Consider the following 22,928-nt stretch of genomic DNA (forward strand, 5'->3'; position numbering starts at 1 on the left):
TATGGAGCCATTGGAGTTTATTATTTAAATGTCATGATTCAAGAATTAAGTTCAATGTTTTGGTTCCACTGAGATAGGGGAAGCTCAGTCCCTGCAATGATACATAACCTAGTCAGTCAGCACAGAGTCAATTTTGTATTTAATTTAAACAAAATGGTCATACACTCACATAAAATTTAGTACGATAACTTTTCTCACTATGGTAACAAACTTTTCTGTAAATCTGGTACCCTCGCATTTATCAAATTCATTTTAGAATACTTTGGAAAAGATTCAACATTACAATACACACATCTTCACTACTTTGTCACTATACTCTATACATGGGCGGTGTGCATTTTCTGCTGGTGTATCCTGAGGTAGCCCCTCTCTGAGAACCTCTTCCCGCACTGAATACAGGGGAACGGCTTCTCTCCAGTGTGGATCTTCAGGTGCCTCTTCAGATGGGGCTGGTGGGAGAACTTCTTCTCACACTGGGGGCAGCTGTAGGGTTTCTCCCCTGTGTGGACCCTCTGGTGCCTCTTCAGGTTGGACGAGTCCGAGAAACTGGCCCGGCACAGGTGGCAGCCGAACGGTTTCTCCCCCGTGTGCATCCTCTGGTGGATCGCCACCTGTTTGGGGAAACTGAATACTTTCCCACAGAACGAACACGAGAAGCGCTTCTCTTTGGCGCTGACACCTTTACTGATTCCGTCACTACTAATGTCATTTGTCAATGGGCTTGTGTAGCCATTTAGTGTTGAGGCACTGGCATTGTCTGAGGTCTGGTTTAACATTAGGGGAGTGTGAGGAGGACAAAGACCAGGGAGTGTCTGTGTTGTCGCAGGGTCCATGTTCCAGTTGATAGATCCTAAAGAAGGCAGGCTGAAGGCAGCACCTGTTAGGGGGTTAACCTGAGGCGTCATCATTCTCTCTGGATCACAACTATAGGAGCAGGATGGAGCATCGCTAACCAAGTCTATGTCTGTTCTCTCCAGCTGCATATGGACACCTCCCCGCCCCCCCAGACCAAATCTATGTCTCATCCTGGTTTCAGACAATCTGTTGTCATGGAGACTAAGTTTGGTTGTTGTTTTGTGCTCAATTGTCTTTTTCTGGTTGTGGTTAACAGTGTTGTCCCGCAGCCTAGAGTTGAGGACACTGTGCCATCTACTGTCCTCCACTATGTCTCCTCTGGTCCTGGCCTGGTCAGTGAGGTTGTCCACCGGGCCCTTGGCTGCACCCGTCTGGGAATCCAAGATGGCCGCCCAGTCTTCCCTGTCATCCTCCAGCCAACCACCTGCAGGAAGAGGTTAAAACATGACACAGAAAACTCTACATATAGAGGTTTTTTTCTTCTCAATTATCTGGTCAAGTTTATACATTGTGTTTTCGTATTTAAACATAAGTTATATTGATTTAATTTTATAAATGAAGAAAAAATAATAGCCAGGTGTGTCACTATTCCCATTGAAGATCTAGTACTGTATGTAGGCTATATGTATTTCTCCCTTACCTTGCTCCCCCATCTTTAGTCCACTTAGCAGGTCAATGCTCTCTGGTCGGTCCTCTATGGTCTCCTCTTTGATGAGCAGCAGATCAGGCTTCCAATCCTCCATGTCTACTGACTGAAAGAGATACAGAGCAGGTTGGGCAATGAGGGATTGCTATGAGTATTATGATTTTTTTTTAGTTGATTTGATAATATGCAAACGTTATTACATTTTGTTACTAGACACTCTATAATGGTTTGATAATGTAAAGGCATTTTCCTACATTTTAATTGTAACCTGGACCATATCCACCTAGCGTCTCAGAGTAGAAGTGCTGATTGAGGATCAGGTCCCCACTTGTCTACATATTGTAGTCTTATTTATTATGATCTTAAAGGCTAAACTGATCAGCAGATCAGATAAGTAGTCCTACTCTGACAGGCTTTGCTTTCTAATACCATTCAGACCTCAGGTGGAGGTGTAGTCTGATTGTCCTCCATGACCATGGTTCCCTCAGGATTCCCCAGACCCTCCTCACACCCCTCCTCCTTCATCAGCAGCACCTCTGGACCCTCCTCCTCCTGGAAGAGACAGGTGAAACAGATTACACAGACATACCTGAGGGAGTGTACGTACACACACACACAAAGATAAACACACTTTAAACATTAATTGGCCATACTTACAAACATAAGCAACTATTTACATTTAAACAGTTTATCCAGCTCAAAATGCGTACCAGCCAATTAAAAACATATTTATTTGCATGTGACAGAACGCTAAATTGTCGTACACATTGGCCCTATGCTAACATCACAAGGTGGCAGTGATTATATCCAGGAACAAGTTCACATAAAGTTAGTCTGCTATCGCTTTAGCAGTGTGTGCTGCCTAGAAGTGATGGTGATAATGGTTGCCTACATGACTGCTACCAGACAAATCCATAAGGATCTGTTTTCTTCTTACGATGTAAGATAAACTGACCTTATTTCTATTTGATCCATAAAAGCACATGGATGTGTGTGAAACAGAAACAAAAACGTGGGATTTTGTCCTATACACAAAAATGTGAAAATGTTATCTAACAGTAATAGCTAGTAGCCTTGTCAAAGATACATCAATGCAATATTGGCATACAACATTTTGCTACAGAACAACAGAAGAAAAGCACATTTTGAACTATTGAATTTGACCTATTTTAAGAAATGCCATTGGTTGGGGCAGAGGCATCATGCCCATAGAGCCCCAAGGTGGAGGTGTCATAAAACCCATAAAACCTAGCGGTCAAACTGCAAAATGGTTCTAATCATTTTTCCACCATAGGGGATTTTAGAAACACTTAAAATAAGGGCTGTGTTTTGATAACCATGTAAATGTCTCTCGGACAATATATTCCTCGCTATTTACTCTCAATATCGAAAATGCTAATTAGCATCAAAGTAGATATTATGCAAGACTACAAATCCATGCAAACTCCTGTACGTCATCTCTAGCTGACACCTTTGCTAACCGGTATTGTGTCAATTTACTTGCACAAGACGGATCACAATTGTCCATTTAAAGAAATGCAGTCAATTTATTCATTACTATAGCTAACATTAATCCAGAGAATCTTACCTTTGCCTCGATTAGGTAGTCTTGTCCAGATCATCATGGCATTTGTAGTTATTTATGATAGCCACATTAGCAGCTAATTAGCATTTCATTTTTGGGGGGTAAATATAGGCGAATATAATTGATAAAGTTACCTTGTCCAAGAGAGATTTACACGGTTATCAAAGCGTCACAAACAGAACAAACAGAAATGAACAGTGAACATTGCAAAGTGTTTGTATGATCAGCTGCGTCCAGTGTCTTAGCAATGTTGCCAATAGTTGTATTACTAATAGTGAGGGGAAGATTAATATTGGTGATATGTATCTCATTCTCTCTCTCTCTCTCAGCTCCAGAGGTGTTGGGACCAGAGAAGTATGATAAGTCATGTGACATGTGGTCGCTAGGTGTCATCATGTACATGCACGAATACATCCCTTATTTTAAGTTTCAAAAATCCCCTTTGGGAAAAATGAATGGTGGAAAAAACGATTGGAACCATTTCCTTGTTGGACCTCCAGGTTTTATGGGTATTATGACTCATATTGTGGTCTATAGGGGGCACAGTCAGGAGGATTCAGAAGACTCAAGAGTTAAGCTTAGATAATAGGGCCGGGATGATAACAGTATCGCAACATTGTTTTTCATGGCAAAAATTTAAACACGAAGCGGACAAAACTCTTTGGCCCTTTAAAAACCTGCTGTATGTAAAATAGTGTGTGTTATGGAAAATAAATAAATGTGAGTCTGGATGAAAACACAATGATGTTTGTTTTCAATATTAGGACTGTTTTCCTCAAAGTTAAATCTGCTTCGTGTTTTGTTTCCTTGCCACGACACAAACGAATATTGCGATATTGGTATCACCCCGGCCCTATTAGATATACAGAAAAAGACATAAATATGATGTTGGGGGTAAAAATAAGTCCGCAATGATAAGTAAACATCAGACAAACCTGACTAAACTATTTTGATGTGTACAGTAGGTGTTAGTGTGTGGGTATGTGTAGGTATATTTAGTAAGTGTATATTGGTTATAAAGCGCTATCAGTGTAGAATAGGATGAGATCAAATGTGATGTATACTAAAGAGAGACTCAATGAAAGTCTTGGAATGAAAAGTCCCATTTTGTGTTTATTAAACAAGTTTTAAATACGACATATGAAAACCACACACACGTCTCAACTAAAAAACAGAATGAACTTGACGAACTACATTCATTTTCTCATTAAAAGGTGTCATGGGAAAACAATTAAGTTGTTGAATGGAAGTAATGAAACAGACATTTGTGATCATCATATAGGCTACGCAGTACAAACACAATTTGAAACAGACTTCAGGCTTATACTGTACACTAAGTATACAAAACATTAAGAACACCTGCTCTTTCTACGACAGACTGATCAGGTGAATGCCCTTATTGATGTCACTTGATCAATCCATTTAAGATCTGTGTAGATGAAGGGGAGGAGACATGTTAAAGAAGGATTCTTAAGTCTTGAGACATGGATTGTGTACATGTGCTATTCAGAGGGTGAATGGGCAAGAGAAAAGATAAGTGCTTTTGAACGGGGGATGATAGTAGGTGCCAGGAACTTTAATGCTGCTGGATTTTTCATGCTCAACAGTTTCCCGTGTGTATCAAGAAAGGTCTACTATCCAAAAGGACTTAAAACGCCTTGTAGAGTCCATGCACCAACGAAATCAGGCTGTTCTGGGGGGGGGGGGGGGTCCTAATGTTTGGTATACTCATGCCTTACACAGTGCTTTCAGAATGTATTCATAGCCCTTGACTTATTCCACATGTCGATGCCAAGCATACCATGATGCAGCCACCAACATGCTTTAAAAAAATATGAAGAGTGGTACTCAGTGATGTGTTTGCCCCAAACATAATGCTTTGTATTCAGGACATAGAGTTAATTTCTTTGGCACATTTTTTTCAGTTTTACTTTAGTGCCTTATTGTAAACAGGATGCATGTTTTGGAATATTTTTTTATTCTGTAAAGGCTTCCTTCTTTTCACTCTGTCATTTAGGTTAGTATTGTGGAGGAATTACAATTGTGCTGATCCATCCTGGGTTTTCTCCTATCACAGCTATTAAACTCTAACTGTTTTAAAGTCACCATTGGCATGGTGAAATCCCTGAGCGGTTTCCTTCCTCTCCGGCAACAGAGTTAGGAAGGACGTTTGTATCTTTGTAGTGACTGGGTGTATTGATACACCATCCAAAGTGTAATTAATAGTCACCATGCTCAAAGGGATATTCAATGCCTGCTTTTTTTTTTACCCATCTACTTATAGGTGCCCTTCTTTGTGAGGCATTGGAAAACCTCCCTTGTCTTATTTTTACACAGTGCATTCGGAAAGTATTCCTCATTTTGTTACATTAGACTTATTCTAAAATGGATTAAATCGTTTTTTTTCGTTCATCAATCTAGACATAATACCCCATAATGACAAAGCAAACGCAGGCTATTTTTTTTTAACCAAAGTATTAAAAATACTTAAGTACAAATTACATAAGTATTCAGACCCTTTACTCAGTACTTTGTTGAAGCACCTTTGGCAGCGATTACAGCCTCGAGTCTTCTTGGGTATGATGCTACAAGCTTGGCACACCTGTATTTGGAGAGTTTCTCCCATTCTTCTCTGCAGATCCTCTCAAGCTCTGTCAGGTTGGATGGGGAGCATTGCTGTACAGCTATTTTCAAAGCCTCTCCAGAGATGTCAGATTGGGTTCAAGTCCGGGCTCTGGCTGGGCCACACAATGACATTCAGAGACTTGTCCCGAAGCCACTCATGCGTTGTCTTGGCTGTGTACTTAGAGTCATTGTCCTGTTGGAAGGTAAAACTTTTGCCCCAGTCTGTCGTCCTGAGCACTCTGGAGCAGGTTTTCATCAAGGAGCTCTCTGTACCTTGCTCTGTTCAGCTTTCCCTCAATCCTGACTAGTCTCCCAGTCCCTGCCGCTGAAAACCATCCCCACAGCATGATGATGCCACCACCATGCATAACCGTAGGGATGGTGCCAGGTTTCCTCCAGACACGATGCTTGACATTCAGGCCAAAGAGTTCAATCTTGGTTTCATCAGACGAGAAAATCTTGTTTCTCATGGTGTGAGAGTCCTTTAGCTGCCTTTCGGCAAACTCCAAGCGGGCTGTCATGTGCCTTTTACTGAGGAGTGGCTTCCGTCTGGTCACTCTACCATAAAGGTGTGATTGGTGGAGTGCTGCAGAGATGTTTGTTCTTCTGGAAGGTTCTCCCATCTCCACAGAAGAACTCTGGAGCTCTGTCAGTGACCCTCGGGTTCTTGGTCACCTCCCTAACGAAGGCCCTTCTCCCCTGATTGCTCAGTTTCTTGGAAGAGTCTTGGTGGTTCCAAGCTTCTCCCATTTAAGATTGATCGGAACACTGTGTTCTTGGGGATCTTCAATGCTGCAGAAATGTTTTGGTACCCACCTTCCCCAGATCTGTACCTCGACACAATCCTGTCTCGGATCTCTACGGACAATTCCTAGGACCTCATGGCTTGGTTTTTGCTCTGACATGCACTGCATCTCAAGGATGATCAATGGAAACAGGATTGACCTGGGCTCGATTTCAAGTCTCGTAGCAAAGGGTTGGAATACCAATGTAAATAAGGTATTTGTTTTTTATTTTTAATAAATTTACAACAATTTCTAAAAACCTGTTTTCGCTTTGGGGTCTGAATACTTTCCGAATGCACTGTGTGTGAATGTATCTATGTGACCCGTTTCAGGAAACTAGGCGTATTTCGCAAGTCACGACTTCAAAGGAGATCCATTAAGTATTTTTTTTTCGAAATACGTTTTTTGGCAGCAATGCCTTCTGGCACATGTGAACTTTCATTGGCCTTAATAACAAACTTGTATGGCATCTGTAAATATGAATAAAATTGTTAAATTACAAGCCTTGTTGGTTAAGCCACAGAAAGACAGCAACCTTCCCACTAGCCATGATTGGCTGAGATAATGAGTGGGCTGAACATGCCGAGAGAGGAGTTCGGATTGGTCTGCCATATAGAGGCTTCTGTCTATTTGAGTTGGTCAGTCTGTGTTGGTAATCCTGTCGAACGCGGCTTTAAAAAAAAAAGTGTAGTGGAGCTGCATAAGTGTTGCTCTCCACTTTCTGAAGGATTGAGTTTTTATACTATATATATATATATATACACACACGTTTTCCTTTTTGTATTTAAAACGCTAGAATACAGACAACACAAATGGCCGCTCCCAGAGGGTGGTTTCGCACTCACCGGCCCGAGATGCTGGCAAGGCAAAACATACAGTAATCCCATCCCCATCCCTGATTGCAGGACCTCAAACATTTACACTGTACATTTGTGTATATACTTATTCCAACAACACTCAAATTGGTTCTTTAAATTCACTGCTCATATGAGGGACCTTGCAGACAGTTGTGTATGTGTGGGGTACAGAGATGAGATAGTCGTAAAAAAAATCATGGTAAACACTATTATTGCACACAGAGTGACTCCATGCAACGTGATTTGTTAAGCAGATTTTTACTCCTGAACTTATTAGGCTTGTCATAACAAAGGGGTGGAAAATGTATTAACTCAAACTTCCAGCTTTTCATTTATGAATTTGTAAAAAATTCTAAAAACATAATTGCACTTTGACATTATGGTGTATTGTGTGTAGGCCAGTGCCATAAAATCTCAATTTAATCCATTTTAAATTCAGGCTGTAACACAACAAAATGGGATGTGAAAACTTTCTGAAGGCATTGTATATCATACAATATCTGGATGCTAGATTCTACCCAGGAATATCCAACACTGAAATATGTTACTCTCGTTATTCCAAATGCATCTGTGGATTTTGTCAGCGGACAAAAATGAATCTGACTTTATTATAAATGTTAGAAGCTATCGGGTGCAATGGTGACTTTATGTTATAGAGTGAAATGTTTTTTCTGCTGGTGTATCTTGAGGTATCTCCTCTCTGAGAACCTCTTCCCGCAGTGATTACAGGCGAACGGCCTTTCTCCTGTGTGGACCCTCTGGTGCCTCTTCAGGTCACCAGCCTGAGCAAAGCGCATTTGACACTGGGTACAGCTGAAGGGTTTCACCCCTGTGTGGACCCTCTGGTGCCTCTTCAGGGTGCTAGCCTGGGCGAAGCGCATGTTACACTGGGTACAGCTGTAGGGTTTCACCCCTGTGTGGATCCTCTGGTGGATCTCAACCTTCTGGAGGCAGCTAAAGCCTTTGTTACAGAACATGCAGAGGAACCGTTTCTCTTTACTATTGCCTGATGTTGCTCCCCCTCCCTGAGTCTGGGCTCTAGCCCTGTCATTTGAGTTCAATACCTGATGGAAAACGACATAGCCGTGTGAATCGGAAGACCCCATCGACGTGGACACTGGGTCGCGATCCTTGAACGTGTGTAAAGGGGAGTGGGTCGGGACATTTAGATTTGTCTCTAAGCTTTCCCTGTAGTCTAAGAAGTCACTGGTGTTGCCCTGCAAGTGTCCTTTTCCTAAATGAGTCTCGTCTGCATTCCATGTCAGAGGAGAGTTACCCTCCACTTTCACAGTGACCTCATCTACGACCAGACCCTCCCCTTTCTTATTTCTTTCTATGGACCCTTCAGAGTATACACTACTACTGTACCGGTTCCAGTCCCCTCTAGACAGATCAGTCTGTGTCTCTAAACCCAAGGGCATGTTGCCAGGGTCCATCTCTGTTGTGTAAGAACAAGACGGATCATTACCGCCAGAGTGTAATGTGTCACCATCACCACGGGAATAAACCATCCACGGGCTCTGGTGAAATAACGGTAAATACTCTGAGCCAGGAGCAGGAGGACAGCCCAGTTTCCCCAGTCTCTCTGGGTCTGATCTGTGGTCAGATCCTGTGTGTAAGAGGCTGTGTGTTACAGCTAAAGTCTCAGTGTCTGTCTCTGACTTGAGGACGGCGTTCGGCGTTCCACTGACCTCCATGATGCTGCGTCGGGTCCTGGGCTGGGGCGTGGCGGCAAGGTCCGCCATGGCTTCAGGGGAAGCTCCAGCCACTGCAATCTGGATGTCTCTGCTGTGCTGTGGGTCCTCCTCTCCTTCAGACCTCTCCTGCTTGACCCCAGGACCTGCAACCTCTGTATCCTGACACAAGAAGGAGGTTGTTACTAGTATCCAGTTCAATTGGATAACAATGTCATAGGGATGTCTCACAAGCTCCCTTATGGCAGATAAATAAGGATGTAAATGTAAGCAAGTGAATAGCTGAGGGGAGCCTTTCTGAAATAAACTGATCACAGTTGATATACTGTAATTTTAATGTAACACGTTTACACTAACCTCTATCACGATAACGTGCTGGGTTGAGGTTCGACTCCCCTCATCAACAGTGATTGGTTGGTCATCTCTCCATGTATTGTGTCCCGCTGGCTTCACAAAGCTCTTGTGGCCTCCAGTGAGATCTCCTTCAGCTGAGAGAGTGATTGGGGGAAAAGAGGTGGTTAGGTTAGCTACTGTAAATGCTCAAAAGCTATTGTACATGATTGACACTGTCTAGAATTGGCAAGAATGTAAGGTAACACTTCTCATAACTTCTTGACATACTATTTATTGATTGATCAATGTATTGTGTTCCATATATCACATTGTTTTCATTGAGTAAGTAATAGGAAATGCAGTAAATCAAGAATCTGGTTCAATTATATTGCTTCTTTGCGCAAGATAAGTAATCAGCTGAATTATTGCATACTAACTACCCAAAAACGGACCAAGACCCAATTCTGGTTAACCATATATGTGTTTAACACATGTAAAATCACACATGCGCAGAGGGGAACCGGCGACATGCCCCGCATCCATGGCCTTCTTCAAAATGTACCTCTTGCCATTCCTCTGTATCGATCGAGGATCTTGACACTTCTGGGACGACTGGCGAGGACGCGCTCCCGTGACAATTTCAGTTCAAGTAGCTGTAGTTTCCTCCGCAGTGCACTGGTTTCTTTTTGGCTTTGAGTAATTTCCAAACGAAAGACTGCATAGTCGTCGTCTACGAGTTTACAGACCTCTGCCACTGCGGCATTCGCTAGCACCTCCATTATGGAGGCTATTTGAGTGTGAAAAACCATACAGTTAGCAGCCATTGCTAACTAACTTAGTAGCTAGGTAGCGTTACCTAGATAGCTAACCTCTTGACCATCCAAGTCCTGTCTCCAACGAGGATTAAAGACTACATGGGGTAAGTATGTGGTGCTGTGCAGTTAAATTAGCCATAGTTTGAGTTCCAGGGTGTTAATAAACGTCTAAATAAATCAAAAACGCTAACGTGGAAAGTATTCTTAGTTACTGTTTACTTCCGTTTATACCGATGAGAAAGGATGTTGTCGCTCAAAGGGTGTGGCTAAATGAAAAGCGTATGCGCACTGTTCTTTGAAATACGGTACTGCTTATCTCCTATTCAAGATCAGTCTTAAAAGCTTAGATCACTTAGAACAGTGTTAGCAAGATGAGTAGAATAAAATACAATATAATTACTTTTCCATCTACATCACCTCAGTACTGTTAATATTTAACTGTCCTTTGATCTAGCCTAGGTTTACTGTCTCTCTAAAAACAAGCCTGTTTCAAATGAGTTAATGAGGGGTATGTGTTCAAATAACCTACAAAACAGAAGGGTCGTTCCATTTGATTTCAATCACAACCCTTTTTTGATTTGAATGAAATATTCCATACATATTTGCCCATGGTAGAAGTGGTCAGCAAGTTACTTTTTGGAACTTAATGCCAAAACAGGCGCTCAAGGTTGAACCATGTTGAACCATCCTGTGTGGAAGCGTCTGCTTTTTAATATACTTTTCATCCCTCATTTACTCAGTTCTTTGCATTATTTTGGTAGTTAGCTGTATTTTCTGAGATTTACACTCTATCAGTGCAGGACAGTTAATAACCATAACAATAAACACAAGAAGCCATACTTTACTAAAACTCATCCTTTCTGGATCTCTCTCTTCAGGCCTACTCACTCACCCTTGGGCTGTCCTCTACTCTCTTCACTGCCTCGGCATAGGACACTTTCTGCACTCAAATTCTGTCAATCTCAACCTGTCTCTCTCTCACAGGGCACACAGTTGACACAGTGCTTTCTCTATCCCAACTCCCAACACTCTCCCTTCTAGACACTGCTGCAACATGTCAATCCTTTACACCTAAAGCACCATAGCAGGGTTCGGAACATGGGCCCTCACAGAATAGCAAATATAAGATAACCATATCAGGTAGAAACTCTGTCATAGTTCAACAAAACAGATAGGGTATTCTCAGTCTTGCCATTGCCACCGGATATACGTCTCACAAACACCAGAAAGATTCATTTTCATTTGATCCACCTCAACGCTACCCCATTCATCACTCTGTTGAGCGACGGCCTGCTCCAGAGAGCAAAGCACGACACAGGTCGATCCCGAGTCGCGTGACACGGAGCGCCCGCTGCCTCTGGGCAGAGGATGCACAAAAAAATCTTAAATTGAATTCTCGAAACTTACAATTCAACTTTAATAATCCCAGAGAGGCAATTTGTTCAGGCCTGACAGGGTGCTTCAGACAGGACAAAGACAGTATATGAAAAAATGTAAGAGACAAAAAAAACGCATTAAGGCATCAGTTAAAAGTGCATGGTGCATTTAAGTCCGTGGTAGCCACAGTTCTTAGTTTAGCCCTGCCATTAATTATCTCTAGAATAGTCCCTAGGTCTTCATTAATGGTCCTGTTAACCAGGCGATTTGCCTCAGCCACGAACAAGGCCCTGCGTCTATTGGTGGAACACTTGAGAAAGCACAGGCGACATCCCAAAGGGGAGCAGATGGAACTGCGGGTTGAGGATATGATGCTGTTCCCCATGATGTTGTAGGCTTTCCTCCTGGCCTGCTGCTCAAAGAATGAGGCCAGACTTCTGAGGCAGCCTGGTGATCTTTGAGCAGGTGTTCACAATGGCTTGAAGGCAGTATCTGTTCTTGACAGAGAGGGATGTAAACCAGCATACTTAATTATTTGTATTTATTTTTTTAACCTTTAACTAGGCAAGTCAGTTAAGAACAAATTCTTATTTACAATGATGGCCTACAGGAGAACAGTAGTTTATGTGTCGGGGGGCTGGGGTCAGTTTGTTATATCTGGAGTACTTCTCCTGTCCTATTCGGTGTCCTGTGTGAATCTAAGTGTGCGTTCTCTAATTCTCTCCTTCTCTCTTTCTTTCTCTCTCTCGGAGGACCTGAGCCCTAGGACCATGCCCCAGGACTACCTGACATGATGACTCCTTGCTGTCCCCAGTCCACCTGGCCATGCTGCTGTTCCAGTTTCAACTGACCTGAGCCCTAGGACCATGCCCCAGGACTACCTGACATGATGACTCCTTGCTGTCCCCAGTCTACCTGGCCATGCTGCTGCTCCAGTTTCAACTTCCACCTGACTGTGCTGCTGCTCTAGTTTCAACTGTTCTGCCTTATTATTATTCGACCATGCTGGTCATTTATGAACATTGAACATCTTGACCATGTTCTGTTATAATCTCCACCCGGCACAGCCAGAAGAGGACTGGCCACCCCACATAGCCTGGTTCCTCTCTAGGTTTCTTCCTAGGTATTGGCCTTTCTAGGGAGTTTTTCCTAGCCACCGTGCTTCTCCACCTGCATTGCTTGCTGTTTGGGGTTTTAGGCTGGGTTTCTGTACAGCACTTTGAGATATCAGCTGATGTACGAAGGGCTATATAAATAAATTTGATTTGATTTTGATTTGATTTGGGTTAACTGCCTTGTTCAGGAGCAAAACAACAGATTTTTTTCCTTGTCAGCTCATGGATTCGATCTAGCAACCTTTCAGTTAAAGGCCCAATGCTCTAACCACTATGCTACCTGCCGCGCCTGAAGGACAACATAGAATGCTCTCGATGAAAGAACTATAAAAGGATTGCAATATTGATGTGGACACTTAGAGTTCAGTTTCCTGAGGAAGTATTGTGTCTGCTATTTTGATGACGGCGTCTGTGTCTTGGTCAAACTTCTGGGTGTTATCAAAGATGGTACCAAGATATTTATACTGGTCCACATTGTCCACCTCCTCTCCATGAATGATCATCGTACCTGTGGGCTGCCTTCAGAAGTCGACAATAATTGCATTTCGTCTTAAAGACATTCAACTCCAGCAGCGTACCGTCACACCAGTCAATGAAGTCCTGGATGGCTGGGCCATGGTCCAGCTCCTGGGAGGAGTGACAGAAGGAGTGAGTCATTGGCAAACTTCAAAAAATGGCGGTTGGCTTGGGCAATCAGTCATTGGTGTAGAGAATAAAGGGAGGGGTCACACCCTTGTGGTGAACCTGTTCAAGTGAGTAGTTTTTTGGGGACGTGGCACCATTAGCATAGACTCTACATAATTCACAAGTTAAAACCTCTTTGGGCTAGGTGGCAGTATTTTCACGTTCGGATGAAAAGCGTGCCCAGAGTAAACTACCTGCTACTCAGGCCCAGAAGCTAGGATATGCATATTATTGGTAGATTTTGATAAAAAAAACACTCTGACGTTTCTAAAACAGTTTGAATGATGTCTGTGAGTATAACATAACTAATGTGGCAGGCAAAAACCTGAGAAGAATTCCAACCAGGAAGTGGGAAATCTGAGGTTTGTAGTTTTTCAAGTGATTGCCTATCCAATATACAGTGCAAATGGGTCAGATTGCACTTCCTAAGGCTTCCACTAGATGTCAACAGTCTTTAGAACATTGTTTCAGGCTTCTATTGTGAAAGGGGAGCGAATAAGACCAGTCACAGTAGATGGTTTAGCTGAAAGCCTTTAGTTGTTGATCGCGGGCGACCGTGAGGATGAGCTCCGTTCCCTTTCTTTTCTAATGACAAAGGAATTGTCCGGTTGAAACATTATTGAAGATTTATGATAAAATCATCCTAAAGATTGATTATATACATCGTTTGACATGTTTCTACGAACTGTAATGGAACGTTTTTGACTTTTCGTCTGGAATTAGTGCGAAATGCTTTCGCCGTAAAGCTTTTTTGAAATCTAACACAGCGGTTGCATTAAGGAGAAGTTTCTTTAATCCTATGCATAACACTTGTATCTTTCATCAAAGTTTATGATGAGTATTTCTGTAACTTGACGTGGCTCTCTGCAAATTCGCCGGATGTTTGAGGCAAAACATTACTGAACATAACACGCCAATGTAAACTGAGATTTTTGGATATAAATATGAACTTTATCGAACAAAATACATGTATTGTGTAACATGAAGTCCTATGAGTGCCATCTGATGAAGATCATCAAAGGTTAGTGATTGATTGTATCTCTTTCTGCTTTTTGTGACTCCTCTCTTTGGCTGGAAAATGGCGTATGTTTTTTGTGACTAGGCACTGACCTAACATAATCTCATGGTGTGCTTTCACTGTAAAGCCTTTTTGAAACCTGACACAATGGCTAGATTAACAAGAAAATAAGCTTTCATTTGGTGTATTGCACTTGTGAATGTATGAAAGTTAAATAATTATAATAATTTTTTAACATTTCGCGCTCTGCCATTTCAGCGGATGTTGTCGAGGCGGAACCCCTAGCCATAACAGGTTTTAAGGCTGTGGTCAAGATTAAACTGTGAGTCAAAGTTTTTTGGGGACGAGGATGGCAGGCTGCATGGTGTTAAATGCAGACGAGAAATCCATAAATAGGAGCCTGAGAGAGGCCAGATGTCTGTGGATGGTATCCATCAAGAACAGCTTGGCGTCATTCGCACCTCTCTGTACGCAAACTGGAGGGGCTCCATCTTAGCACCTGACACAAATGTGATGTGGGCCATGACCAGTTTCTCCAGGGCATTCATCACAAGAGCGGTCAGTGCAATAGGCCTATGGTTTTTGAGAAAGTGAAGCTCGTCTTACTTGGAAATGGGGATAATGGTGGACGTTTTCCATGGCAGCGGGACCAGGCTCTGGTCCATCAAGGATTGGAAAAGCTGGAGTAGGAGCCCACTAAGCTGCCCAGCACAGTACCTGAGGGCCCTGCCACAGATACCATCTGGTCCCGAGTATTTATTGATTGGTGTGGATTTGAGCAGATTCATCATTATTTGCTTGAGGGGTGAACGTGGCACATGGCGTGAAACTCTGCTTGAGCTCCACCGCATCTCAGGAGTGAGGTGGAGCTCAAGCAGAGTTTGTTCAGCTCGTTGGGCAGAGAAAAGTCACTTACCCCCGCCACACTCACATGCCTCCTTTCTGACGGTGTGTTTACAGCAGCCATGTTTTGAATACCCTGCCAGGCTGCCATGCAGTTCCCCTGCTCAAACTTCTGCTTGTGTGATGGCTTGCTTGACTTCCTTATTAACCCGTTTCTCTGCTCCACTGTACCTGTGAAAAATACCCTTTTTTCCCCTTCATTAAGAATGCCCTTGAGCTTGTGGTCATCCAGGGTTGTTTCGTTGGGATTGTTGAGTCAACACAAAAAGTAATGTATTTTGACACTGTTAGTACTTGCTCATTTAAGATGGATAAATGACTCAAAGAACAGTTCCCAATTTGTGCAGTCAAAACAGCCTCGCAGTGCATCAATAATTGGGGCAGTCCATGTTTCAACTGTTCTCACCTCCCTCTCTACTCTCTTCACCACTGGAGTGTAGGTGGGCGAGTAGAATGATACTGTGATCAGCTGAGCTGAGGGGCAGGGGGAGTGACCTATAGGCTCCTGAAAATGGGCCATAGCATAAGTCCAGAATCATATTGTGGTGAGAAGCACAGGTCACATTTAATTGTAATTTAAAAAAACAACATTTTGTGCTTTATCCATGGTGCAATGGTTAAAAGCCCCAAGGACAAATGGTGAGAATCTGGTGACATGGTATCCAAGTTTATGCAGGGTTGCTCTTTGGGTGGATATAAATAATATAGAATAGTTGGGGGAATTCACGTGGTAGATAAAATGGGCAAAGAGATGGTCTCGGCCCTAATACTGTTTTGCACCACTTCTTATTTACATAAATGCAAACCCCACCGCACCGTTCTTTTACTATCTCAGCTTGTCTCTATCCAAATGGTGCGCCAAATCCATCAATGGAAAGATCGTTGTCACCCACTCCACTATCCAACCAAGTCTCGGTGAAAGCAAGCACAAGCGCATTCCTACAGTTGAAGTCAGAAGTTTACATACACCTTTAAACTCAGTTTTTCACAATTCCTGACATTTAATCCAAGTAAAAATGCCCTGTCTTAGGTCAGTTAGGATCACCACTTTATTTTAAGAATGTTAAATGTCAGAATAATAGTACAGAGAATTATTATTTATTATTATTATTTCAGCTTTTATTTCTTTCATCACATTCCTAGTGGGTCAATGCTACCAAATTTGTATTTGGTAGCATTGCCTTTAAATAGTTTAACTTGGGTCAAACGTTTTGGTTAGCCTTCCACAAGCTTCCCACAATAAGTTGGGTAAATTTTGGCCGATTTCCTCCTGACAGAGCTGGTGTAACTGAGTCAGGTTTATCTTGCTTAGACTGTAAACTCTCCTTCCAGACTCACATTAAGCATCTCCAATCCAAAATGTAAATCTAGAATTGGCTTCCTATATCGTAACAAAGCATCCTTCACTCATGCTGCCAAACATACCCTCGTAAAACTGACCATCCTACTGATCATCGACTTCGGTGATGTCATCTATAAAATAGCCACCTACACTCTACTCAACAAACTGGATGCAGTCTATCACAGTGCCATCCGTTTTGTCACCAAAGCCCCATACACTACCCACCATTGCGACCTGTACGCTCTCGTTGGTTGGCCCACACTTTATACTCATCGCCAAACCCACTGGCTACAGGTTATCTACAAGTCTCTGCTAGGTAAAGCCCCGCCTTATCTCAGCTCACTGGTCACCATAGCAGCACCCACTCGTAGCACGCGCTCCAGCAGGTATATCTCACTGGTCACCCCCAAAGCTAATTCTTCCTTTGGCCGCCTTTCCTGCCAGTTCTCTGCTGCCAATAACTGGAACGAACTTCAAAAATCTCTGAAGCTGGAGACTCAAATCTCCCTCACTAGCTTTAAGCACCAGCTGTCAGACCAGCTCACAGATCACTGCACCTGTACATAGCCCATCTATCTACTTACCTTATCCCCATTCAGTATTTATTTATCTTGCTCCCCAGTATCTCTACTTGCATATTCATCTTCTGCACATCTACCAATCCAGTAGTTAATTGCTATATTGTCATTACTTTGCCACCATGGCCTATTTATTGCATTAACTCCCTTAACTTTCCTTATTTGCACTCTATATAGACTTTTTGTCTTATTTTGTTCTACTGTATTATTGACTGTTTTGTTTATTCCATGTGTATCTCTGTGTTGTTGTATGTGTCGAATTGCTATGCTTTATCTTGGCCAGGTCGCAGTTGCAAATGAGAACTTGTTCTCAACTAGCCTACCTGGTTAAATAAAAAATAAAATAAAGGTTTGTAGGCCTCCTTGCTCGCACATGCTTTTTCAGTTCTGCCCACAAATTGTCTATGGGATTGAGGTCAGGGCTTTGTGATGGCCACTCCAATACATTGACTTTGTTGTCCTTAAGCCATTTTGACACAACTTTGGAAGTATGCTTCCGTCATTGTCCATTTGTGACCAAGCTTTAACTTCCTGACTGATGTCTTGAGTTGTTGCTTCAATATATCCACATAATGTTCCTACCTTGTGATGCCGTCTATTTTGTGAAGTGCACCAGTCCCTCCTGCAGCAAAGCACCCCCACAACATGATGCTGCCACGGTTGGGATGGTGTTCTTCGGCTTGCAAGCCTCCCCCTTTTTCCTCCAAACATAACGAAGGTCATTATGGCCAAACAGTCCTATTTTTGTTTCATCAGAGGACATAAATTCATTCATCGTACCAAAAAGTACGATCTTTGTCCCTATGTGCAGTTGCAAACCGTAGTCTGGCTTTTTATGTTTTTTTATTTCAGGTTATGACAACATAGGACTCATTTTACTGTGGATATAGATACTCTTGTACCCGTTTCCTCCAACATCTTCACAAGGTCCTTTGCTGTTGTTCTGGGATTGATTTGCACTTTTCACACCAAAGTACGTTCATCTCTAGGAGACAGAACACGTCTCCTTCCTGAGCAGTATGACGGCTGCGTGGTCCCATGGTGTTTATATTATATTACGTACTATTGTTTGTACAGATGAACATCATACCTTCAGGCTTTTGGAAATTGCTCCTAAGGATGAACCGGTCTTGGCAGATTCCTTTTGATTTTCCCATGATGTCAAGCAAAGAGGCACAGAGTTATTTTTTTTGAACCTTTATTTAACTAGGCAAGTCAGTTAAGAACAAATTCTTATTTTCAATGACAGTCTAGGAACAGTGGTTTAATTGCCTTGTGTTCAGGGGCAGAACGACAGATTTTTACCTTGTCAGCTCAGGGATTCAATCTTGCAACCTTTCGGTTACTAGTCCAACACTCTAACCACTAGGCTACCACTGCCCCACCCAGTTTGAAGGTAGGCCTTGAAATACATCCACAGGTACACCTCCATGTCAATTAGCCTATCAGAAGCTTCTAAAGCCATGACATCAATTTCTGGAATTTTCTAAGCTGTTTAAAGGCACAGTCAACTTAGTGTATATAAACTTCTGACCCACTGGACTTGTGATACAGTGAATTATAAGTTAAATAATCTGTCTGTAAACAATTGTTGGAAAAATGACTTGTGTCATGCACAAAGTAGATGTTCTAACCGACTTGCCAAAACTCTAGTTTGTTAACAATACATTTGTGGAGTGGTTGAAAAACAAGTTGTTTTAATGACTCCAACCTAAGCGTATGTAAACTTCCGACTTCAACTGTATATTCATTCAGTTAGCTCACATTTGCTTGCAACTCCTCCAGCTTGTAATTTATTTGAATTTGGCGCTCTGCATTATCACTGTTTGTTGGCCAGGTTGGATGCTACCGTCCCACCTATCCCAGAGAAGTTAAACTAATAACACAAACAATTATGCGTTTTCATGTTTTTATTGAACACATTGTGTAAACATTCACAGTGCAGGGTGGAAAAAGTATGTGAACCCTTGCATTTAGTAACTGGTTGAACCTCAACCAAATGTTTCCTGTAGTTGCGGATCAGACCTGCACAACGGTCAGGAGGAATTTTGGACCATTCCTCTTTACAAAACTGTTTCAGTTCAGCAATATTCTTGGGATGTCTGGTGTGAACTGCTCGATGTCTTGCCACAGCATCTCAATCGGGTTGAGGTCAGGACTCTGACTGGGCCACTCTGGAAGGCATTCTGTTGATTTACTTCTGTGTTTTGGGTTGTTGTCTTGTTGCATCACCCAACTTCTGTGTTTCAATTGGCGGACAGATAGCCTGACATTCTCCTGCAAAATGAGGTTTTGATGTTGGTGTGCTGTGCCTTTTCTTTCTCCACAGTGTTGTGTGTTCTTTCCAAACAACTCAAATGTAGTTTCATCTGTCCAAAGAATATTTTGCCAGTAGCGCATCCAGGTGCACTTTTGCAAACTTCAGACGTGCAACAATGTTTTTATTTGGACAGCAGTGGATTCTTCCGTGGTGTCCTCTCATAAACACCATTCTTGTTTAGTGTTTTACGTATCATAGACTCATCAACAGAGACGTTAGCATGTTCCAGAGATTTCTGTATGTCTTTAGCTGACACTCTAGGATTCTTCTTAACCTCATTGAGCATTCTGCACTGTGCTCTTGCAGTCACCTTTGCATGACAGCCACTACTAGGGAGAGTAGCAACAGTGCTGAACTTTCCCCATTTATAGACAATTTGTCTTACCGTGGACTGATGAACATCAAGGCTTTTAGAGATACTTTTGTAACCCTTTCCAGCTTTATGCAAGTCAACAATTCTTAATCTTAGGTCTTCTGAGATCTCTTTTGTTCGAGGCTTGGTTCACATCAGGCAATGTTTGTGTATAGCAAACTCATTTTGTGAGTGTTTTTTATAGGGCAAGGCAGCTCTAACGAACATCTCCAATCTCATCTCATTGATTGGAGAAGTCATTAACCTATGGGCTCACATACTTTCCCCAACCTATATTGTGAATGTTTAAATTATGTATTGAATATAGACAAGAAAAATACAATTTGTGTGTTATTAGTCTAGGCACACTGTCTATTGTTGTGACTTAGATGATCAGATCAAATTTGATGACTAATTTATGCAGAAGACAGGATCTCACATTCAGTAGTTGATATGTATTCTTTAACACCATTACTAGGTATATATTCAGAAGACGTTTGAGCCTTGCACCTTTTTTCCCCACTCAGAGATCTCGACAAATCAAGACACCGGTCTACACTGAAGAGGAAGGATCGTATTGGTTGGCGTAATAGTTCAAAGGCTGTGGTTAAATGAAAAGAGTATGTGCACTGTTCTTTGAAATACGCTACTGGTTATTCCTTACACTTCAAATCTCCTACGATCAGTATCTTTCAAGCTGAGAGCAGACTTGTTTATAAAGAACAGAATAGAATGACTTTATCCCATCTACATCACCTCAATAAGGTAAATATTCAACTGTCCTTGTTCTAGCCTAGGTTTACTGTCTCTTAAAAACAAGTTAAACAGAGGATTAATGAGGGGTATATGGTTAATTACCCTCTTACCCCAAGACACTTCACACGATAACAATCTGTCAGCTAAAGAATGATTCCCTGACATCCCCTGCGTACAGCTGAAGACGCACTGCTACGATTTCTCCTCGTTGTGGACACTCCTATGTCTGATAAGCTCTTGTAGTTTAGTTTGCACTTGAAGGGTGTGAACGGTCTGGTGCGTCTTCACATGATTTGCCTCAGCAAAGCGCTTCCCACACGTGGGGCAGGCGTACGGCATGTCTGTGTCCGTCCTAACGCTCGGCCTCCCATGTTGTGACCCAATGACACCAGAGGAGGTAAAAGCAGGAGCCACCCTCAGTTGATTAGTCTTTGAGCTCCCTCCTTGACCTCTAGCCATTGTTTGGGTGTTGTTGGGATTGTGTGCGGTGTTATAGGCTAGGTGAACGCCCATCCTGACCGTATTCATGGGGTAACCATGAGGTAACTGAGGAAGGCTAGACCCAGGTCCAGGCTTTCTATGAACCCAGTCACCAGGCATTAGATGAGACCCTGAAGGAGAAGACAGACTTGCTGATAGACTACCATCAGGGGGGTCTCCCACCACTCTCTGTGAAGGCTGAAGCCCAGGGTGACCTCCTCTGTTCATCATGGATACTGTGGTGTTTGTATCATAGGAACAGGAGGGTCTATCTCTATCAGCCCCAGGCCCTGCTTCATCCCTGCACTGAGACTGTGAAGAGAAGGGTCTGGTCTGCGGACTGGAGCCTCTGTCTCTCAGATGACCACCAGGACCGAGTTGGTTCAGTCCACCTGTGCACTGGTTGTGTTCTATGTAGTTGTTGTGGTGGAGTCTCTGTCCCCCGTGGTTGGTTCCGGGTTCTGACTGGGGAAGGAAGAGTGACGGCTCCTGATCCAGGGTCCTGATCCGGGGCCAGGGTTTGTGGCCAGCCTCTTCAGAGGTCCAGTCTCTCCCGCCAGTAACACCGGATATCAGCAGGTCTTCATGGACTGCAGACTGCAAACAAAGATGGTACAGAAAAGCATAAATGTTTATATAAGAAACTCTAAAATGTTAACCACAGTCAAGCCCATCTCTAACACTGATTCAAGTACCTAACATTAGTCAGTCAGCACAGAGTCAATTTAGTATTTAATAGAAACAAAAATGGCATGACACTCACATTTATTGCACGAAACGATACGCGACAGGACTAACTTTCACTATGGTAACACTTTTCTGTAAATCTGGTACCCTCGCTTTGATAAAATTAATTTTAGAATACTTTGGGAAAGGTTCAACATAACATTACACACAGCTTCACTACTTCAGGTCAAGTAAACATGAATTACGGCACTATCATTATTTCACTATAAAACATCAACATCAACCTAAACGGCCATGTCCAGCAGCAGCTTGAAGGCAGGGATGACAAACACCCCTTTCCCCATCACAATATAAAATCTAAATTAGAAAATGTTTCCATCTGCCATGAATTTGCCTTGATCAGCCCGAGCTCTTATCGCCGTAAACCCTTGCCACACCATCAAAGTCGACATGGTGTTGGTCCAGTTGACACCCGAAGCTGATTCTCAGCCGATCATGCCTTCACTCAGCCGAGTTCGGCCCGAAAGGTGAACAATGGCTGACAGAGGTAAGTTCAATCCTTTTTCAGTAGAGAAACTAACCAACCAACTAGCTACCTAATCAACGAATATTAAAATTGTAGATCATTTTTTGGTCTTCTGTTATGAAAGCAGGCTATTGATTAGGCAAGCTAGGTTAAATGTCAACTAGCTAGAATGCTAACATTTAACCAAATATTTTTTTATAACTAACCCAAGATGGACAACAGCCTGTCGTTTCCAATGGGAGAAAAGTAATCATAGTGGATAGAACAAGCAAGGAGGTGGGCAAAGCCAAGCATGAGCTTGCGAGATCCTATTGGCACGTCCTAGCATGTATTCACAAATATCCGTTAGGGATCGTCTACTCTGAAGTACACGTGTGCAGTAACTCAACTCAACCTTGCACTCCTAAACATCACCATTTTAAACAACTTTGGCAAAGGATAAAGTTTACAAAACTTAGTCCACTCTGTTCGTAACATATTGTAATTTTGGGAACAGAAACTGTATTGAGATCAAATGTTTTATTGATGAGAAAATTAGCAGAATGACGGACAAATCCATCTCGCTTTATCTTCTCCCACTGCCGGCCACTGTGCT

At 42.5% G+C, this 22,928-nt stretch overlaps 2 protein-coding genes and 1 long non-coding RNA gene across 3 annotated transcripts in view; 1 reads left to right on the forward strand and 2 right to left on the reverse strand.

Moving 5' to 3' along the window:
* Window positions 1-11,699, reverse strand: LOC109901191 (uncharacterized). The gene is made up of 6 exons (XM_020497244.2): window positions 9,943-11,699; window positions 9,405-9,535; window positions 9,045-9,209; window positions 1,940-2,053; window positions 1,496-1,607; window positions 1-1,279 (listed from the first exon to the last, which is right to left on the reverse strand). The coding sequence occupies exons 1-6, from the start codon at window positions 10,202-10,204 to the stop codon at window positions 318-320; spliced, it is 1,746 nt and encodes a 581-aa protein (XP_020352833.2). The 5' UTR covers window positions 10,205-11,699; the 3' UTR covers window positions 1-317.
* Window positions 10,186-22,928, forward strand: part of LOC116376445 (uncharacterized) — a 16,532-nt gene continuing 3,789 nt past the window's right edge. Inside the window, exon 1 of the long non-coding RNA XR_004211806.1 lies at window positions 10,186-10,299. This is a non-coding gene — a long non-coding RNA (uncharacterized LOC116376445). The remainder of the gene's footprint in view (window positions 10,300-22,928) is intronic.
* LOC116376431 (uncharacterized) overlaps window positions 20,325-22,928 on the reverse strand; it is a 9,893-nt gene continuing 7,289 nt past the window's right edge. The window contains exon 7 of the mRNA XM_031836588.1: window positions 20,325-21,717. Coding sequence (XP_031692448.1) covers window positions 20,833-21,717 — 885 coding nt within the window. The 3' untranslated portion in view covers window positions 20,325-20,832. The remainder of the gene's footprint in view (window positions 21,718-22,928) is intronic.

The sequence above is a fragment of the Oncorhynchus kisutch genome, linkage group LG12 (assembly GCF_002021735.2).
Source record: "Oncorhynchus kisutch isolate 150728-3 linkage group LG12, Okis_V2, whole genome shotgun sequence".
NCBI classification, from domain to species: domain Eukaryota; kingdom Metazoa; phylum Chordata; class Actinopteri; order Salmoniformes; family Salmonidae; genus Oncorhynchus; species Oncorhynchus kisutch.